Genomic DNA, 19,287 nt, shown 5'->3' with positions numbered 1-19,287 from the left:
TGAAAACTGTATAAGCTGTGCTGCATACTACACACTGTCATCCTTAGTGTATTATAAACGGTCTTTCCAAAATGTTATAAAATATAATATCAATTATTATAACATTTTGTTTTACAGTCTTGCAGAAAGAACATTTGTCATCCACAAACGAAATATACAGCTTGAGTAACACATAATGACAGGAAATATAACTTATTTAGACTTCCAATTCATCACCTTGTTAAAATACCAAAATCACCTAACTAATTTTTTCAAGTTTCGCAGGAAACACAAAAAACTTCAAAAAATTGCCTAAGTCATTTATTTCTCTTAAATTACATAATTTACACACAGTGTAAAACTTGAAAAAATGACTTAGGCGATTATTTTAACAGGGTGACGATATATAATCTGTCAATGGCTTTTATTTTGAAAGCATGAGGCGGAAGCTGTAGCATCCCTGATGGCGGACTTGACGGTCATGTGTCAGGAGGACAGGTGGGAGCTCCGGTTTGACGAGCTGCTGTTGTTCTCAATACAAAGAGAGCAGAGCCGGAGAAACACTTTATATTCACATTAAAATAAAAACATGAACACGTTACGGTAAATTAAAATATTATCCGCTAAAACTAAAGTAACCTTTATGACCGTTTTCTCGTGAAAAATGCCCAACAAAGGAGAAAGAAATTCAACAGAAACTGCGCAGTCATAGTTTAATGGGAGCGGTGACTTGAGCAGGTAAGAGAATACAATTTTACTAAATTTGGTGTTTTATTTAACCTTCAGTCTGTTTAAAATATGTAGAAAGAGTCTAATTATTGAGGTTAAAATGGGATGAATGACAGACAGGCGTTTGAGTCAGTTTCCTTTACAGTTTATCCGCTTCTCTTTGTTATTTTAAATTACCAACGCCATTTTGGCTCATTTTCTTCATTTTCTACATTTAAATGAGTTAAACTGGGCTTGTTTTACGGTCGAAATAAGCTCGCTTTGTTTAAGATACCAACAACTTCCGCAAATTACCCTCAGTGACAGTCAGTGACGGACAGACAGGTTTCAAACGGCTGTCCGCGGACCCCCAGCGGTCGCTGACTTTTGTTCACAAGGTCCTTAACTCTATGGAGTCTGGGGCTATTTAGTCCATTTCTGAATCCTTTTCATCCTGCCTGTATACACCACTTCTAAAATATTTAAATGCCTTGTTGGTATTTTTTTTTTTCAGCACAATCTCAACTATATGACATAATAATTGATTTTTTATTCTGACTTATTGGATCAACATTTTGAACCAAAAAGAAAGAAAAACCAACATAAATGTGATCTTGTGATTGTGTGTGATCCTGTCATCCAACTCTGGTTTTTATTTTAGTGGGACTCTATTTTATTTGTGTCTTGTGTGTTTAGCGTAACAATTTTTGGTCATTTTGTGTCTTTTTTTGGTCATTTTGTGTATTTTTTGGTCATTTTGTGTCTTTTTTTGGTCATTTTGTGTCTTTTTTTGGTCATTTTGTGTCTTTTTTGGGTCATTTTGTGTCTTTTTTTTAGTCACTTAGTCCAACATAAAATGTGACTTTGAATCTTTTTTTAACATTCAAAACACTATCTTGTTCAATAAAGAATTTGAAATGTTGCAAAAGTGAACAAAGTTTGCTAATATAACATATAGGAGGGTTACATCCAGTTCTATCATTTCATACAAAATATATTTGAGCTTGTCTCCAGTTTTACTTGGTATATCATCAAGTCATGCTTTGGTGCTTTTGGAGACTCCAGAGGGTTAAAGAATCTGTATTTATCACTTTTGTTTTAATTATCACTTTTAATAAGCCTATGACACGGTCCTGGGTCTCTAACCCAGTTTACACTACTAAAATATTTATTTTAGTTGTGTAAGCAAACAGTTTCACTGTTTTTCTCCTCATCTACATCAAGTCTAGATTTATTAACACAACACTTGTTAAAGATATAATATGTTACATGTACCTTGCATATGTTAGGTAAGGTATGTAATATAAATATCACAGGCATTGGTGGACTTTGGTGGGAGTCTAAAAGCAACTTGACTTAAGTTATATTTTCTGATAAGGTTTTACATTCATTCATTGTCAAATGTTGTCAACCAGAAGCTGTCATAAATTGACTTTTCATCCATTTTTAAGCCACATTTTCAGGATAAATGTTTTAGATTTTGGTTGTTTTTAACTATACTTTCACCAGATGAAGGAATTTAGTCATCAGACGTCTGGATCTTATCAGAGAAACAAGCTGAGCAAAGGTTATGGGCTGCTCCACTCGCAGCTCCTTCAAGAGCCCTGTGTCTGCTGAACAGTGTTGAAGAAACACTCTTTAATGAAACTGCTTTATTTAGTGTCGTTACTCTTTTTATCTCTGGGTCCATTTGTTTCTGGACTGTTTAGGACATTAGACACCTCCTTTAACAACCCTTAATCACACTTGTAATTTGTATAACCACCCAAATAAAGCATTTTAATGACTGTCTGCAGTATTAAAGCTCTCCAAATGTTCCCCAAAAGAGAGATTTTATGTGAGAATTTATGTGAGTATTGGCTGTTTGATTAATGCCAGTCTGAGGGAAGTATTGGTGTTGGAGAAAGAAACACACTGTGAGTCATTTTAAGGCGCTTGTGTTTTCATGAAGAGGATTTAAAATACAGATTAGAAGCTATTTTTAAGATAGAGGACCCTGTTATGGTGTTAGAGTCCTGCCAAACACATTTTTGGTTTTCAAGAGCAGACAGAGCGAAGGTGGCTTCAGTGGAACTCATTTGGTTATTGAGTGTTGGTGCAGCTCTCACTCTCATTTCCTTATCTCTCAGATATGGCAGCTGACGACAAGGTTGCCATCCTGACGGACGACGAGGAGGAGCAGAAGAGGAAGTATGTGTTGGCCGAGCCGTTCAACACGATGTCAGCGGAGCGGCCGGCGGGGGCGTCTTCCACACCGCCGCCGCCCTCGGACACGCCGCCCGAGCAGCCGGCGGCCTCCCAGCCCGACTCCATAGACTGCTGCGAGAGGATGTGCCTCCGCATCAACACTCACCTCCTCGTCTCCAAAGTCTTCTACTTCTTCTTCTACGCCGCCTACGGCTCGCTGCACCCGCTCCTCGCCGTGTACTACAAGCAGCTCGGCATGTCGGCCAGCCGCAGCGGGCTGCTCGTCGGCATCCGCTACTTCATCGAGTTCTGCAGCGCCCCGTTCTGGGGCGTGGTGGCCGACCGCTTCAAGAAAGGGAAGGCCGTGCTGCTGTTCTCCGTCCTCTGCTGGCTGGTGTTCAACTGCGGCATCGGCTTTGTCAAACCAGCTGAGATGAAGTGCGAGGAGAAAGGCGCCGCGCCTCCAACCACGGTGACGCCTGCGATGACGACGCTCCCGAATGTTAACTTAACGCAGCCCGGCAACTCCACCAACCACACCAGAAGCCGCCGGAGCTTTCTAGACTTGGCTGGACTTCCTGAGATCCTGGACTCTTATATCGGTGCGCTCCGCAGGCGCCGGCGAAGCGTAGACGTAAACGCAACTTCAGCTCCCGTAGAGCAGGCTGTCACCACTCTGCTCAAGCCAAACTCCACGCTCTCCCCACCAAACACCACCCTCCCCAGAACCACCACCACCACCACCACCGCCGCCCCTGCTCCGACCAAGGCCAAGGAGTACCAGATCACCTACGACAACGAGCAGGTGGAGAACATCTTCCTGCTCATCCTGCTCGTCATCATCGTGGGCGAGTTCTTCAGCGCTCCGGCCGTCACCATCGTGGACACCGTCACCCTGCAGTACCTCGGGAAGGCTCGCGACCGCTACGGCCTGCAGAGGATGTGGGGCTCGCTGGGCTGGGGTCTGGCCATGCTGCTGGTGGGCATCTGGATCGACCACACCCACTTAACCGTGGTGTTTGACAGCATCGACTGCATCGTGCCCGAGGTCCGCCTCCACAACTACCAGATCGCCTTCATCGTCTTCGGCGTTCTGATGGGCGTGGCGTTCATCGTTGCTACGCAGTTTTACTTTGAAAAAGGTGGCGACTACCTGCAGGAGCTTCCAGAGGGGGTGGAGGTCGCTGGGAGCCCGAGAGCTCTGCCAGAGTCCAGCTCGTCAGAGCAGACGCCCACCAGCCCCGACGCTCCGCAGGACTTCAGCTACAGCGACCTGCTGAAGCTGCTCTGCAGCGTGCGCTACAGCTCCGTCCTGTTCGTGGCCTGGTTCATGGGCTTCGGCTACGGCTTCGTCTTCAGCTTCCTCTACTGGCACTTAGAGGACCTGAAGGGGACCACCACACTGTTCGGGGTCTGCTCCATCCTGAGCCACATCTCTGAGCTCGCCGCCTACTTCACCAGCCACAAGTTCATCGAGCTGGTCGGACACGTCAGGTAGGACACACAGCTGGAATGTGTATAAAATGTCAGAAAAAGCCATCAAAAGTTCTCAGCTGCCAAAGTGAATCTCCAGTAGTGTTCAGTTTACAGTGAAAGAAAAGCGGTGAAAAAGCAGCAAATTATCTCATTTTAGTGATTGAAATATAGCAGATTCTCCAGAAATAATGTTGCACAACTCCTTTGGGAAAGTCCAGGATTTAGATTGTGATGGAATATAAATCACTAGATCTTTTGCACGTAATTTTCAACAAAAAACAACTAATTAAAAAAATTATATTCTGCCAACAATCAGGACAAAAAAAACAGGTAAATGTTACCTCAAGATGTTTTTTTCTCATTATAATTATAGTCGTTGTTTTTTTCAGTATAATACATTTTTTAGGATAAAACGGTAGCCAACAAGCCAAAGAAATACAAAATAACTCTCTTTAAACCAGTTGGTGTTCAGTTTCATGTCAAGTCCAGTGCCCTGTTGATCTTGTAAATCATGACTGACGTCCTCATCTTTTGCAGCTGTATTTTCCTTCAGTACAGCCAGATAATTAACTGGTGTATGCATACATTGAACATTAAATGAGGGAATCTTTTCAACATGAGCAGTAAACCCGTCCTCCACTCTGCAGCAGCATCGGCACTGAACACTGAATGTGTGAGACAAAGCTGCCATTGATGCTCGGGGGTTTCTGTTGGAGTGGATCCGGGGTTGGAGCTCGCGGGGAGCGGGGACATTTGAGAGCTCGGTGTTAGATTTCAGCTGCAGCTCTGTACCTGCATCAAAAACACACAACGACTCTGCTGTTGACTCTGAAGCAACTCCTGAGTCAACAGGAGGTGGAGTTAAAGTAAAGGGAGTGTTTTCAAAAGGATTATAATTAATTACTAAACAAATACACCTGCCCTGCTGCTGCTGCTGATGTTGTCTGTAAGCCTCATATTAAAGGGATAGTTTGGAATTTTTGCACTGTGGTTGCAGTGTTTCCTCTAGGGGGTTTTACAGCAGTTGTGGTAAAGGGTTATTGCCCCTCACGTGTAAATATCAATCAGCAATTTAGTATAATTAAGTATAAAAAATGACACTCGACTGCAAAACAAGCTTTAGAACCAGTATTTCCCACAGGATTGTCTGAGACTATGAGGTCTCAGAAGGGGGGTCAGGTTGCATGCTCCCCCGGAGAAAATATTTGCCCTAAAAGCCTAAATTTGGTGGCCTCTTGTAAATTCTAATGTCACTATTCCATCTTAATCCTTGCATATTTTGATATTATTGTAAGGGAGAATATTGGTTCTTCTGTTTTATTTAAGGGATCATATTTTGAAAATCTTGGAAATTATGTGGTGCACACTAAACACTGCATGCTCTGATTTTGAAAGATACATGTGTTTGCTTTTATTTTGAAGGCATTGTTACCGTAACGCTTATTAAATACATGCACCGGGAAAACAAGTGGAGGCTGACTGGCCACAGTGTGCTTTTTCTCTTCCAGTAATGTTTGCTAGCCATCTGCTCTATCAGGCAGTCTAACCTCACTCAGAAACTTAAAACTTAAAAATAAAACAATCCCGTATTCTTAGGGGGCAGCCGCTACAAAATGAATATAGCGAAAACCCTGGGTTGTATGAGTGGATAACCTACATTAGAAGGTGGTCAGCACACCCAGTTTAGAGAAGCAGACAGGTTTACCGACACCAAGCCACCAGACTCCTTTGACAAAAGCACAAATTAAAAATTACAGGAAGTGAGAGTTGCTGGTCTCCCACTGCCTCAATCAGTTAGTTTGTTTGTGTTACTGTGACTTTGGTGAATCCAAACTAATCTTATAGTTCAGAACGAGGAAGTCACACATTAACACAAACTAACTGACTGACCAGGCAGCTTTAGACTAGTTATTGTCAAACGAGTCTGGTAGCTTTAAAAGCACATAAATAACAGCTTCAGTAGATGTCTGACAGCAGGTAAAGTGATACAGCTATTCTAATATAGCGTATAACTATTGATAAGTACCCCATACAACCACACTTCACTTTATTTAAAGGCGATTTAGAGGCTATTATCCAATAACTCCTCACAATTTTTAGTTAGATTTTTGCATTGATTAATTTTGCTTCTTTTAAGACACTGTTCCCTTTTATGTTTACTTCTTGTACTGCTTCTAATGTTTAAGTTGTGTTCAAAAAAATTGTTTCTATAAGTAAATATGTGTTTTTCTTGAAAGTTTGGTAAAGCTGCAGCTCTGCCCTCAGCCAAGTAATAGTCAGTTAGTAAAATAAAACAGATAGCGGATAAAACCACTGTTTTTAGTTTTTAAACTTCATTTTTTTCTGCAGTTTAAATATTTAACAAAGACAAGATTTAACATTATAATTTATCAGCTTTAGATGTGGATTTTGTTTGTTGGACAAAGCTAGGCTAGCAGGTTCACTGTGTTTCCAGCCATTATGCTCAGCTAAGCTAAGTGGCTGCTAACAGCTTTAAATTTAACCAAACAAACATCAAGCTTTCATTCATTACAAGGTATTTTCAAGATAGTAATTTCAAAATTCAGCCAAATTATTAATAATATATTACTTTATCTTGAACATTACATCATTAAAGCCAGTAATTTGTCCTAAATGATTATAATGTTATTATATAATATATCTATTAAAGGTTTCTCAAGTGGATTTTACTTTTTTTTCCCCCAAGTTTACATTATCACAATATACAGTACTTTTGATTGCAATACAACTGTCACCTTTGCATCAGAAATCAGAGAAACAGTGAGACTATGACAAAATAAAAGTAAAACTAACAGTAAACCAGCACACACATTGTTTTTTTTTCTTCAGAGTTTCGTGTAGCGCTCTGCTGCGAACACACTTCCTGCGTTCCTGGAAAGACTGAAAGCAGAAACAAACTGCACGCTGCAGGTTTTTCACTCTGATGGCCATCCATCTGTTTAAAGATGGGAGGATGTTAATGAGTCACTGCAGGCTGCAGGTGTTTGAAAGAAACTTGCATCAGAAAATAACACCGACCCCACATCCTCTAGCGCTTTGAGGGTGTGTGATGTTCGTTTTGTCTCGTTTGTTTGTCCTGATGAGAGCAAAGCTGTTATACAAATAGGAACATAGAGGCTCTGAGAACATAATCAAACAAACTTCATCAAGCACTTTGGGTTGATTTTACTTTGGGGGAAGCGAAATCAGGGACTTGAAGACATTATCTACGTTTAACAATAAAAACATTTAGACTTTATTTGGCAGTTGCTTTTATATCCAGTTCATGTTTGGGGAATTTTGCCTTTTCTTGCCATTTTATGTTGGTATAAAATGCATTTTCAGCACATCTACAAGAAAATACCAATGGATATGTCAAAAATAATAACATGAAATGTTCTTTAAAAAACAAAAAGCATTGCATCCACAGGCACTACAAAGAGATATTCAAGCAACAGGACAACATCGTCAGATTGATTAAAGGTCTATTTCTTAACATTATCAAGGGATAGCTTTAGAAAAAGAGACATAATGTAACTATATACAATAATTAGCTATGGGTGTTGAATTACTGAAATGACTTCCCTGGCTCAAATGACATTTGAGTCTTTTACATTGATTTCAGTTGTCACCTAATACCCCTGCTAAATAGCTATCAATACCTTTTGCTTCAGGGGAAATGTAACCTAAATATGGTTTTTTTTGAGTCATTTTCAAGCAAAAAAACATCAATCATGCTCTGGATTTTGCTTCTCAAATATACAGATTTCAATCGTCTTTTATGTCAGTAAAAGTGGACAGTTTTCCACATGTCACCTTGGATTCTTCCGAATAATAAGATAATTTCTTTATTCCTTTATTCTTTCATTAGTTAGTTGCAGGATTAAAATAAAATGCAATCAACAATCTATACTGAATTACTCCGCTTTAAAGTCTACATGTGTGATTTCACAAAAGGTTTTATATTTATCCCCTCCCTCTTTTCCCTCTTAGGGTGCTGTACATCGGGCTGGCCTGCAACACCGCTCGCTACCTGTACATCTCCTACCTGCAGAACGCCTGGACCGTCCTGCCCATGGAGGTCCTTCAAGGTAACATTTGTCCATCAGAGCAGAGAGATGTGTGGAAGCTAGGACCCTGGGGAGAGGGCAGGAAGCCGCTGTGTTTGTCTAACAGGACGCTTATCAAACGGCCTTTTTCCTTCCCCAGCCGACGGTTCAGCCTATTATTACCGTCACTCACTTACAGTAATACCACGTCGCCTCAAACGACCTCTCAGACATCACACCATCATCAAAGAGCTCGCACGCCTCATAGAGGCATTCGGGGTGTTGTGAAACTTTAAGGAGGCCGAGGCTACAATTTGCATCGTTGTGCTCCTTTTCATAACTCATATCTAAACTCACAGACCCAAAGTATGAGAAATCATTGTCCACAATGTCCATTTTTAATAATAATCACTTAAAAAAACACTAATTTGCTCATTTTTATATCTGCAGAACTGGAACAGTTTATAAATTGTTATGTTTATATTATTTATTTGAATGTATTTATATTTATATATATATATAGCTTACTTTATTATATATATTTATGTCACTTTTTCCCTTTTATTCCTTTTTTCAGTTTATTTTTTACAGTTAATGTTCTATGAATGCACAATATTTCCAAAGTCAGTGAATAATTTTGTAAAACAACAGTAGTCCAAATATTGAACAAAATAGTTCTGATTATGATTTTTGCCCTTATCAAGCAGCCCACAGTTTATTATAGACTTATTATAGGAGATTAGATTTCCCAAATTCCAGAGAAATCTCTCGTCTCTGCAGAAATGTGCCGTTTACATTCAAGCAAAATCAATCTAAAGTAGATGGATTGTAAACTATCGGTTGGAGGAGAGTGTTTGGGTGGTTTGTTTGAGATATCCGCCCTGAGAAAACACTGACTCCTCACAGAATAAACAAAAACTATTTCAATACTTTTGCTGCCTCTTTCATTTACATATAGGAACTTTTAACCACAACAGAGCAGTCCAAACCAGAAGGGTTATTTAACTTTGTGCAGTGAATATATCTTATATACCGACAGATACCAATATAAATATTTGTGAATTTATTTAGTGTAAATATTGACCAAGATATGGCTGAGTAGGGAATTTTACAAATGAAATATAAACTTGTCATTGCTCTCTGGTGGACAAACTACATAACGACAACAGTGTTTTTAAAATATCTTCAAATAATTTCACTGATGCGTAATATAATTAATAATCGCCCATTGATACATACTGACAGTGATATATCTGTGAAAAAGACATAAAATAATAACATTCAAGCAGAAGCAAATTGATGAAAATAAATCTAATATATTTTTCTTTGTAACCACTTACACATAACAAAAATCTGTGGGGTCAAAAAGCCAAAGAACAATTTCAGAAACGTATTTGTTCTGTAGAAATGAAGAATAAAAATAAAGAATATTAAAGAAGAAGTGATGTGCTTTAAAGGAGATTTAAACAGAGCAGTTGTTAGTCTGTATTGATGATAATGATACCAATGTTGAATCATATTTCATTTTGTGGTATGTTGCGATCACAGTTTCTGTAACCCTGATAAATAATGTGTGATTTTTACCACTGAAATTTAAGCCAAAACACTCGAAGACAAACATGGAGACTCAGACTCTCAGCTGTTCCCTCAAACATGTGAAATCTTACTCGAGGGCAAGAACTGAAAAACTGCCAAAAAAATAAACAATACAGTGACATTTTACTTTCAACAAGAGAGAGGTCAACCTTTTCTCTTAATTGTCAAACATTACAGTTGCAGATCTCCCACGTTCAATTAACAATAAATCCCTCTACTGTATCTGTTTGGTCATCATTTTCTTCATATTTATTTGTGCAAAAATGATCTGTTTAAAGTGTAGTCAGCCTCAAAATATTAGAAATCATAGGAAGTTTTGGGTGAAAGATAAGAGCTGTTTCTATTGTTTTTAAATATCAAAAAAATCCCTGAAAAGGACAAAAAATGTACCTAACTAACTAACTAATTTTTACTGTTTGTAATTTAAGTTTTCCAACATTACATCTATATATATATCTATATATATATATGTATGTATATATATATATATATATATGTGTGTGTGTGTGTGTGTGTGTATATATATGTGTGTATATATATGTGTATATATATGTATATATATGTGTGTATATATGTATATAAATGTGTGTGTATATATGTATATATATATATATGTGTGTGTATATATATGTATATGTATATGTATATATATATATGTATATATATATATATATATATATATATATGTATATATAAACCCTATTGCATCATTTTAGGTCTAGTTTATTTTGAAACAACTCTGAAACTGCATTTTCACTTCCTGTGAGTAGTTTCTGTTGCAGCTGTGACACAAATGTGTCCCGTGTGTCCCTCAGGTGTGAGCCACGCCTCAGTCTGGGCGGCCTGTATCTCCTTCCTGAGTGCGGCGGTCCCCCCGGCCCTGAGGACGTCGGCACAGGGCATCCTACAGGGCCTCCACCTCGGCTTGGGCCGCGGCTGTGGAGCCATGGTGGGAGGAGTGTTCGTCAACTACTTTGGTACGAGACGACTGTCAAACTCACCCACACACCATAGAAGACTAGTGTTGCAGTGTACCATAGACTGTGCATAAAGACAGTGAAGCCAAAACATCTTAATCGCCCCCTGGTGGCTGGCTGCGGTGCATGTCATGTATCATTCTCTCTATTGAATACATACAGTCATGAAAAAATTATTAGACCACCCTTTTTCTTCAATTTCTTGTTCATTTTAATGCCTGATACAACTAAAGGTACATTTGTTTGGACAAATATAATGCTAACAACAAAAATAGCTCATAAGAGGTAAATTCAAGAGCTGATATCTAGACATTTAACAAGGTTTTCTTGATAATAACCAAAATCATTAACAAGAAAACCATGGAAAATGGCTAGATATCAGCTCTTAAATTAAACTCTTATGAGCTATTTTTGTTGTTAGCATTATATTTGTCCAAAAAATGTCTAATCATTTTTTCCATGGCTATATTTCCCAAAGAAGTTTTTTGTCATTTTAGGTAGTTCTAACTGAGCTGATGTTTGTCCATGTGTTAATTTTTCTCATAAGTTTGGTTTTAATTTGTTATTTGACCCTCTAAAACAATGTCCTCTGAGTGGGTCAGAGGGTTGTTTTGGGCGGGAATTCGGTACGGAGGCTCACTACTGGGCAAACAAACAAATAAATAAACAAATAAATGATAACACCTAAGGAATAACACAAAGTCAGACTGGTGGTGATGTGAAAAAAAGTCAAAGGTTTCAGTAACTGAGGTTAAGATGTCTTCATATAACAACAAATGCACTTAAAATATAAAGAAAGACTTTTCTGGTCTGGTTAGTTTCTGGGAATTGGATCCAGGAAGAGCATTAAGAAAAGCTACGATAGTCTTGTTTGCTGTTGTAGGTCAAGTTGAGTTAAGTTGACACTTCACCGTTTTTTACCATTATCAGTTTTCCTCCTGTTTACTTTGCAGGTGCTGCAGCCACGTTCAGAGGAATCGGCATGGCCTCCCTCGTCATCCTCCTCATCTTCGCCTTGATCCAGTATCTCACCGGAGAGGCTGAGGGGAAAGGTGGGCAAAGGACAGGAAGGCACATATTAATAATCCACTGACCAGGTTTAAATGCAGAATCACAGTCCACTTCCTCCTAAAGTATAGTATTATTATTATCATAGATTATTGTGGGTATCGATTAAGTCTGTAAACTTTATTTTTCACAATTGCATTTACAGTAATGTAGATGTGATGAGCTAGGCGGAGAGAGTGTGGAAATGTTGGATTTAGGTAGCTTGAAAGTTCTTCAGTTTAAACCATAAAAAGCTCAGTTTGTTCTCCTTTCTGTCTAGACTAAAATATTAGAAATAATAGTTTATAATATCCATGTTTTTACTACTTTCCTCTATAATTTTTTTGTCTTGTTTAGATTAGTTACATGCCGTTGTTCTCTTTTTTGTGTTGATTTTCTGTGTGATCTGTGAGTTGAGAAATACAACCAGACTTTTTGGAATCTAAATCCGAATTTTAAAGAGTTATTCTAGTTAGGTACGCTTGTTTTCTGTCTCGGTGTCATTTCCTCTCTCCTCATCTTCTCTCAGAGGACAAAATGCTGGCTGAGAACATCCCGGTTCCCTCCAGCCCGGTTCCCATCGCCACCATCGACCTGGTGCAGAGCCACGCCGCCGCCGCCGGGAGCCCCTCGCCGGCTCGCCAGGCCGCCGCGTTGCCTGTCAAAAAGACAAAACACCAGGAGGATCAGGAGGACGTGAGCAGGCCGGCCTGGGTGCTGTCTGGCGCCCCCTGGGTCACCATCGCCTTCGCCATCGTCCAGATCAAGGAGATGATGAACCTGGCTAAAGGCGGCGGCCCGCCCACAGAGACTCAACCACTGCAGGTGCACAACATCACCATTAAAAGACACACAGACACTTTGTACAGATCTGTAAATAACAACGAATAACACCAAACCTATTCACAGATACAGATATCTGTGGTGTATGTAAGTATTCAGACCCTGAAGTAAAAGTACTAATACTACACTGTATACTAATACTACTACACCAGCAGTATAACTGCAGTTAGGGCTGGGCGATTAATCAAATTTTATTCATTATAATTATGATTTTGGCTTCCAATGATGATTAAAAACCAGATAATGATGTTAAAACCTATTTGATCTAATTTATTTTAGTCAAATATTATTATTAATGCTAATACTATTATATTAATTTTTATTTAATGTTTGTTAGTAAGTTTTCAGTAGGTTGTGGCAGTACAACATATTGATATAATTTGTTTTGTTCTAGTTTTTTTAATGTATTATGGTTATGTACATTTTTTGCATTTATGTATGGTCTTTCAGATTAATTATATTTAAAATTAAATTTATTTTTTAAATTTTGTTATTAAATATTGTAATGAATAATCTTTGGTAAAAAATCATGATCCATTATCGAACAGAATATTCCTGATTATGATTTTTTCCAATATCGAGCCATCCTAACTGCAGTTATGCTGTACTTGAACTTCTTATTTAAACTTTTTTTTATTATTATTATTTATGTTGTTATTATATATTGTGGTGTACATATTTTGACACATTTCTAATTTCAATTTTCTCTTTATTTTGTTAATACATATAGTAGTACAATGCATATATTTTTATAGGTGTTTCTTGTTTCTATTTTCTTAAAGTTTCTCTTTATTTCTATATATATATATATATATATATATATATAATTTTTTTAACAATAGTAGCAGCTTTTTTGAAACCCAATTTCTGGGGATCCATAAAATATTTCACTATCTTCTTCACTTGAATATTTCATGGAGAAAAAATGCCTTTTTTTAAAAACTTCTTAATAAGATATATTTTGACATGTCGTTTGTAGCTTCTAAAAGCTGCAGACCTCATGTTTTCAAAAAAGCATAACATTCATATAATCTATAAATGATGATTATGAAATATCAATTGCAGGCATTGCCTCATTCCTAAAAAGTAAAAATCCTGCATGTGTTACTTCAGTAAAAGTATTTAGGTATAATCAAGAAAAATAAGTATTATAGTATAAAAATACACTATTATATATTAGATAATTAGATTATTAATGTAAAAGCAGGAATTCAGTGTTGCACTTGATTAATCTGCTGATAGTTTTTTCTTATATATCTATACTCATGTGTGTCATAACTGCAAAACTGCAGCTGCAGCCACAGCTGGTGCCAAATAATAATAATAATGATGATAATGATAATTATACTTTTCCATCTGTTGTATATGATACTTTAATGGCTGTGTAGGAAAATGTTTCTCTATCTTTCACTAACTTTCTGACACTTCTTCCTCTAACCGGCTGCCCACACACACACACACACACTCTGAAGAAAGGTGAGACATGGTGGAAAACTACTGCATGTCTGCGTGTGTGTGTGTGTGTGCGGGGGGGCGTCCAGGGTTTCGTGTGTGTGTGTGTGTGTGTGTGTTGATGCATGCGGTGGTTACAGTGACTCATCGGTACCTGTGTGGTATGTGGGCGTGTACATGCATGCATATGTGTTTTGCGAACCTCCCACGCTCCGTGTCATGATGTCATGTGAGGTGCGTGCATGCCTTATTTACTCCCCCGGTGATGTCACCCTCCACCCGCCCGTGGCTGGCGGCCATGTTGGAAGTCCTCCGCTCCTAAGGATGAAGACCGATTAGTGCAGCAGATGAAGTTAGACATGAAGGGAAGTTTTTTAAAGTCTGAAGTCAGAGTTTGTCTAGTTAGCGTCCCAGATAACATAGCTAGGAGAGGCTAACATGTTAGCATTATAATTGCATTAATGTTGTATTGACTAGCAATATTTGTCAGTTAGCTCTTTCCTTGTTTGCGGATGATTAATTACCCCTTGTGCATCACTAGAGAACCTGCTAATTGTCCTTTTTGTTCAGAAGTTGAACCTCAGCTGCTATAACAAGTCTAAAATAAACTGAAGACAGACACTCAGACCCTTAAGGACTAAAATGTTCCCATTCAAACCCATTCAACCCATTGATCCCACAGCCATTGCATCATAAAATTCTAGTATTTTAGGCTTTCAGTCTCAAGTCAGAATTGTAGTTTTTATATTTTCCACTAGATTGATCCATTTGCTCCCGTTTGCTAGCCTGGAATTGTGACTAATTTCCAAATTTGTATTGGACTGGAACCTCTCAGTTCATTTTTGATTTCCAAAGTACATCATCAGTGAGCGTGAACCAAAAAATGCACCTGCATAGATGCAGGTTGGCTCGCTGCTTGGTCTGTCAGGACAGTCAAGCAGGACAAACATGTTGCCCTGGACTCTCTCAAATTACACAAAAATGTGTTTGTGAAAACATTTGAGTTTGAAGAGTTGTGCTGGACGTCAGCAGTAGGATTTAAACTGCCCCATGCAAGAGAAACAGCTGTGATCGGCTCAGCAAGTGTGGCATGTTCAGACTTTTTTTGACTAGATTTCCACCATTCCTACCATCACAGTATCATACCGTTTCATACATTTGTTGTTTAAAATTGTAATTAAAGATGAATCGACCGATCGCAACCCAACAGTGTAACTAAACAAATGTTATATAAAGCTTCCATACTTTATGCTTAAGGTCCTTAAATACATATTTTAAATACATTTGGACACAGACACACATGCTGGAGCAAATAAAACATGAGCTCAGCAGATTTGACTGGTTTTACAGTTATATGTTTGCCCTAAAAATGAAAATGCCTTAATGTCTTAAAAATAAAATAAAAAAATCCCCTAGCATTTAGCATTATGTAAACAGAAAAGGGGTTAAAATCCTGAAAATCAAAATTTAACTCGGTCAAAGTGGAAAATAATAAGAACATATAATGACTTGATTCACGCAGACATTCCTACCGTCTGAGGACATCAGATCGGCTCTTTGAAGTGATGCACGAGGGATAAATAAAGGACGGTGAAATAAAACATTCCTGCTGCCAAAACTGGTCTGCCTGTCAAACGCCATCACTGTTTGTTCCTCTTGTTGCCAGGTACCTAATGAGCAGGCGTCGGCCGAGTACGAGGCGGTGGCGACGTCACACAGAAACCCGACTGATGACGGCACAGATACACCCACACAGCAACCAAACAGCTCCCACCTAGCACCCGCAGACTCTAACCAGGACAAAGACCAAACGCACCCAGACACGGGACAAGAAAACCCAGCCTTCTCCGCTGAAGACACACACTGACTGTTCCTTTGGAGGATATTTAAGTTACACACACTGAGCTTTAAACTGTGTGTGTTTTATTACTGCAAAAATATTCATGTTAACAAGTCGGTCCGTCTCGAGTTCAGCCTTAGAATCTGTCTGATCAGGTAGAGATGAGTCAGGATCTGAACTGAACACTGTATTTTTACAGATTTACTGTAACGGTTATCTTACAATTATCCTATAATTCTGGAAATAATTTAAAAATGGTGCAACTCATTTTAATTAGAAGAGTTTTAAGACTCAAGTCTGACTCATTTTAGTGGATTGTTTTTGCAACGGGGAGTGTTGTTTGAAGCTGGAGGGAGCGCTTGGTGGCATTTGCCCCTTTAGAGGTGGTCGAATTCAACTACCCTCCTAGCGCTGGGGCATTATATTTACTGTCCTTTACCGGTGGAGAGTGAAGGAAAATCCTTCAAAGTTATTTATTAACTTAATTTAGATTTTTAAAAAGTGATGAAATCTGACAAAACGTGGATTTAATTCTGCAGTTCCACAATAACAGTGTTTTAAAATACCTCATATGCCAGCACAAAATTTAAAAAAATAAAATGCAAAAAAAAAAAAACATTTTAGAGATTTTTTTTATTTGCAGTACTTATTTTTCATGCACTGTTATACAAAAGTTTTCCAGTCTGAACCTTCTGAGTGATAATTGTTTTTGTTTTTTTACACCATCAGTTTGCACACTAGAGTTTGTGCACATAAATTCACAATAAAAATGCTTTTCCCCCCCAGAAATTAATATATTTTATAATTTATCTTCCCAACAAACAAATAATCGTCGACATGAATTATAAAATGAGTAAGAAAGTTGACTGAAATTTGGCTAAACAGAAACTAAATCATAACTTCATTTTCAGGAATTATTGTTATATACTGCAGGGAAATAACGGGAAATATTCTGGCCAATATGATCATGAAACAAGTATTTAATCTAGTGTGTCAAATCCTGCAGAAACCCTGATTTATCCTGCATATTTATTTATTATTGAGCAGCAAGTTTAAAACTTTAAAAAAGAACCATAAAAAAACATAATCACCATTAGTCATGTCAGTATTGAGATTAGGATTATTAAACACATTTAGTCATTGACTTTGGAAAGGTATTTTTTTTTTTTAAATGTATTAATTGTGGGCTTTTAATCAATTTTCATGCACTTTAAATCCAATTCAACTAAAAAACAAAGGGAAAAAAGGGGGGAAAATTATAATTAAATGAATTATAAACATGCACTTATTGCCTTTGACAATAAAAACAAAAATTACAAAATATTTAATTATATGCGGGTTTACATGACAGGAAACACGTTGACCTTTCACCTTTTGTTTCAGATTTCGTCACTTCTTTAAAAACAAAAACACACTTTTAATACTCAGTAACTGCTGGTTGAGATATATTTATATGATTTACCGAAGGAGCGGTGATGAAGAAGTGCCTCTTTTAAACACACTGTAAGCCTCTTAATCATTATCTTTATTCTAACTTATTATGATGAGATGTCAACGAGGAGCCCTTTACTGAGCGACACTCCAACAGGAAGATCTGTCTCACTGAGGGTCTTTTTAAAGCCCGATTCCAATATTTTTGTATTGAAGCTGCCAATAGCCGACACGCTATATTTACTGTCTTTGTTTTCCATTTTCATGCCAAACAATTCCCAGTATTGTGTGATTTTCGTGTCGTCTAGATGGAAATTCCCTCAGAAACAGAGCTAGCAAGATGAAGAAATTCTGTTTTTTTTCTGTAAAACTGATTGATTAAAGGATGTTTTTGCCCTTTAATTCAGTATCAGCATCTTAATCATGGTGAAAAACATTATTAAATGTTTATATCACAAATAACACCCCAGATTGAGTTTAATGACTGTGTGCGTGTTTGTTTTACTCACCTTGTGAGGGCCAGTTTGAGATCTTAGTGTAGAATTAAAGGAGCCTTTAGTTGTCTGGGATTGTAAATGTTTCCTTTTTTTCAGCACTTTAAAGAATTATCAATTATCTTTTAACAACCTAATTATCTAACTACCAAATTAGTACTTTTCCACTTTTGAAGGACGTTTTACTTATAACATTTTTTAACAAATCTTTGTTTTTAAAGTAGCTAATGCAAGACGATAAATGTAGTGAAGTAAAAAGGGAAATATTTACCTTGAGGATCGCAAAATAAACTTGCTGCCACCTCTGGGTAATGCTACTTTCACTCTAGACTCATACTACTAAAGCTTGCCATCATTTTTTAAAATGTGTAAAAAGTAGCTACAGCTGTCAGTTAAATGTAGTTGAGTAAAAAAGTACTTTATGTTTAAAATTTAGGAAAAGGCTTGAAATGTAGGAGAGTAAAAAAAGTACTTTTTTTTGTTAAAAATGCAGTGAAGTAAAAAGGATATGTAGATGAGTAGAACCAATTATTATATATATATATATATATATATATATATGTGTATATATATTAGAGTAAAAAGTATATTTTATTTAACTAAAATGTAGTGGAGTAAAAGGGTATTTTTTTTTTGCTTGAAATGTAGTGAAGAAAAAAAGTATATTTTTTCTTGAAATGTAGTGGAGTAAAAAAAGTATACTTTTTGCCTTGCAATATAGCAGAATAAGTCCTTTTTTATCTGAAATGTAGGGCAATAAAAAAGACAAAAAAATATTTTCTGCTTAAAATGTAGTGAAGTAAAAGTAACAAATTTTATTTAAAAATAGTTAAATTAGGTTGTGTAAAATGGAAATGTACAAGAAAAGAACTTGAAACTGTACTTGCAGTAAGTAAAGTTAGAAACGCAGCAGTATTGACGCTGTAGTGTCTGAACTCAGCCACTTGGTGGCAGTAGTGCTCTGAGCCGTGTTGGTTTCTGGAGCCTTAAATGGACTGAAGCAGGCTCTGTATGTGTGTGGAGGGTTATTGAGGTCGTGGTGCGCCTGCTACTGATGGGTGTGCGTGGGAGGACAGTAATAGGCTTCCTCAAAACTAGACTATGTGCTGTCGTAAAAAAAATATATATATATATATATAAATAAATAATAAAATCAAAACCGTCTTGGCACACTCAGCCTGTCTGATATCCGTGGAGAAATTTCACCA

General features: G+C 37.5%; 1 protein-coding gene across 1 annotated transcript; it reads left to right on the top strand.

Moving 5' to 3' along the window:
* The first annotated feature begins 466 nt into the window (after window positions 1-466).
* On the top strand, window positions 467-17,987 carry LOC131963041 (major facilitator superfamily domain-containing protein 6-A-like). The gene is made up of 7 exons (XM_059328177.1): window positions 467-717; window positions 2,817-4,368; window positions 8,344-8,441; window positions 10,811-10,972; window positions 11,926-12,024; window positions 12,549-12,844; window positions 15,981-17,987. The coding sequence occupies exons 2-7, from the start codon at window positions 2,819-2,821 to the stop codon at window positions 16,179-16,181; spliced, it is 2,406 nt and encodes an 801-aa protein (XP_059184160.1). The 5' UTR covers window positions 467-717; window positions 2,817-2,818; the 3' UTR covers window positions 16,182-17,987.
* Window positions 17,988-19,287: the final 1,300 nt, after the last annotated feature.

Source organism: Centropristis striata, chromosome 24 (genome assembly GCF_030273125.1).
Source record: "Centropristis striata isolate RG_2023a ecotype Rhode Island chromosome 24, C.striata_1.0, whole genome shotgun sequence".
Taxonomy (NCBI): Eukaryota; Metazoa; Chordata; class Actinopteri; order Perciformes; family Serranidae; genus Centropristis; species Centropristis striata.
Note: the sequence above shows the minus strand (reverse complement) of the source record. Positions and strands in the feature narration are given on the sequence as shown.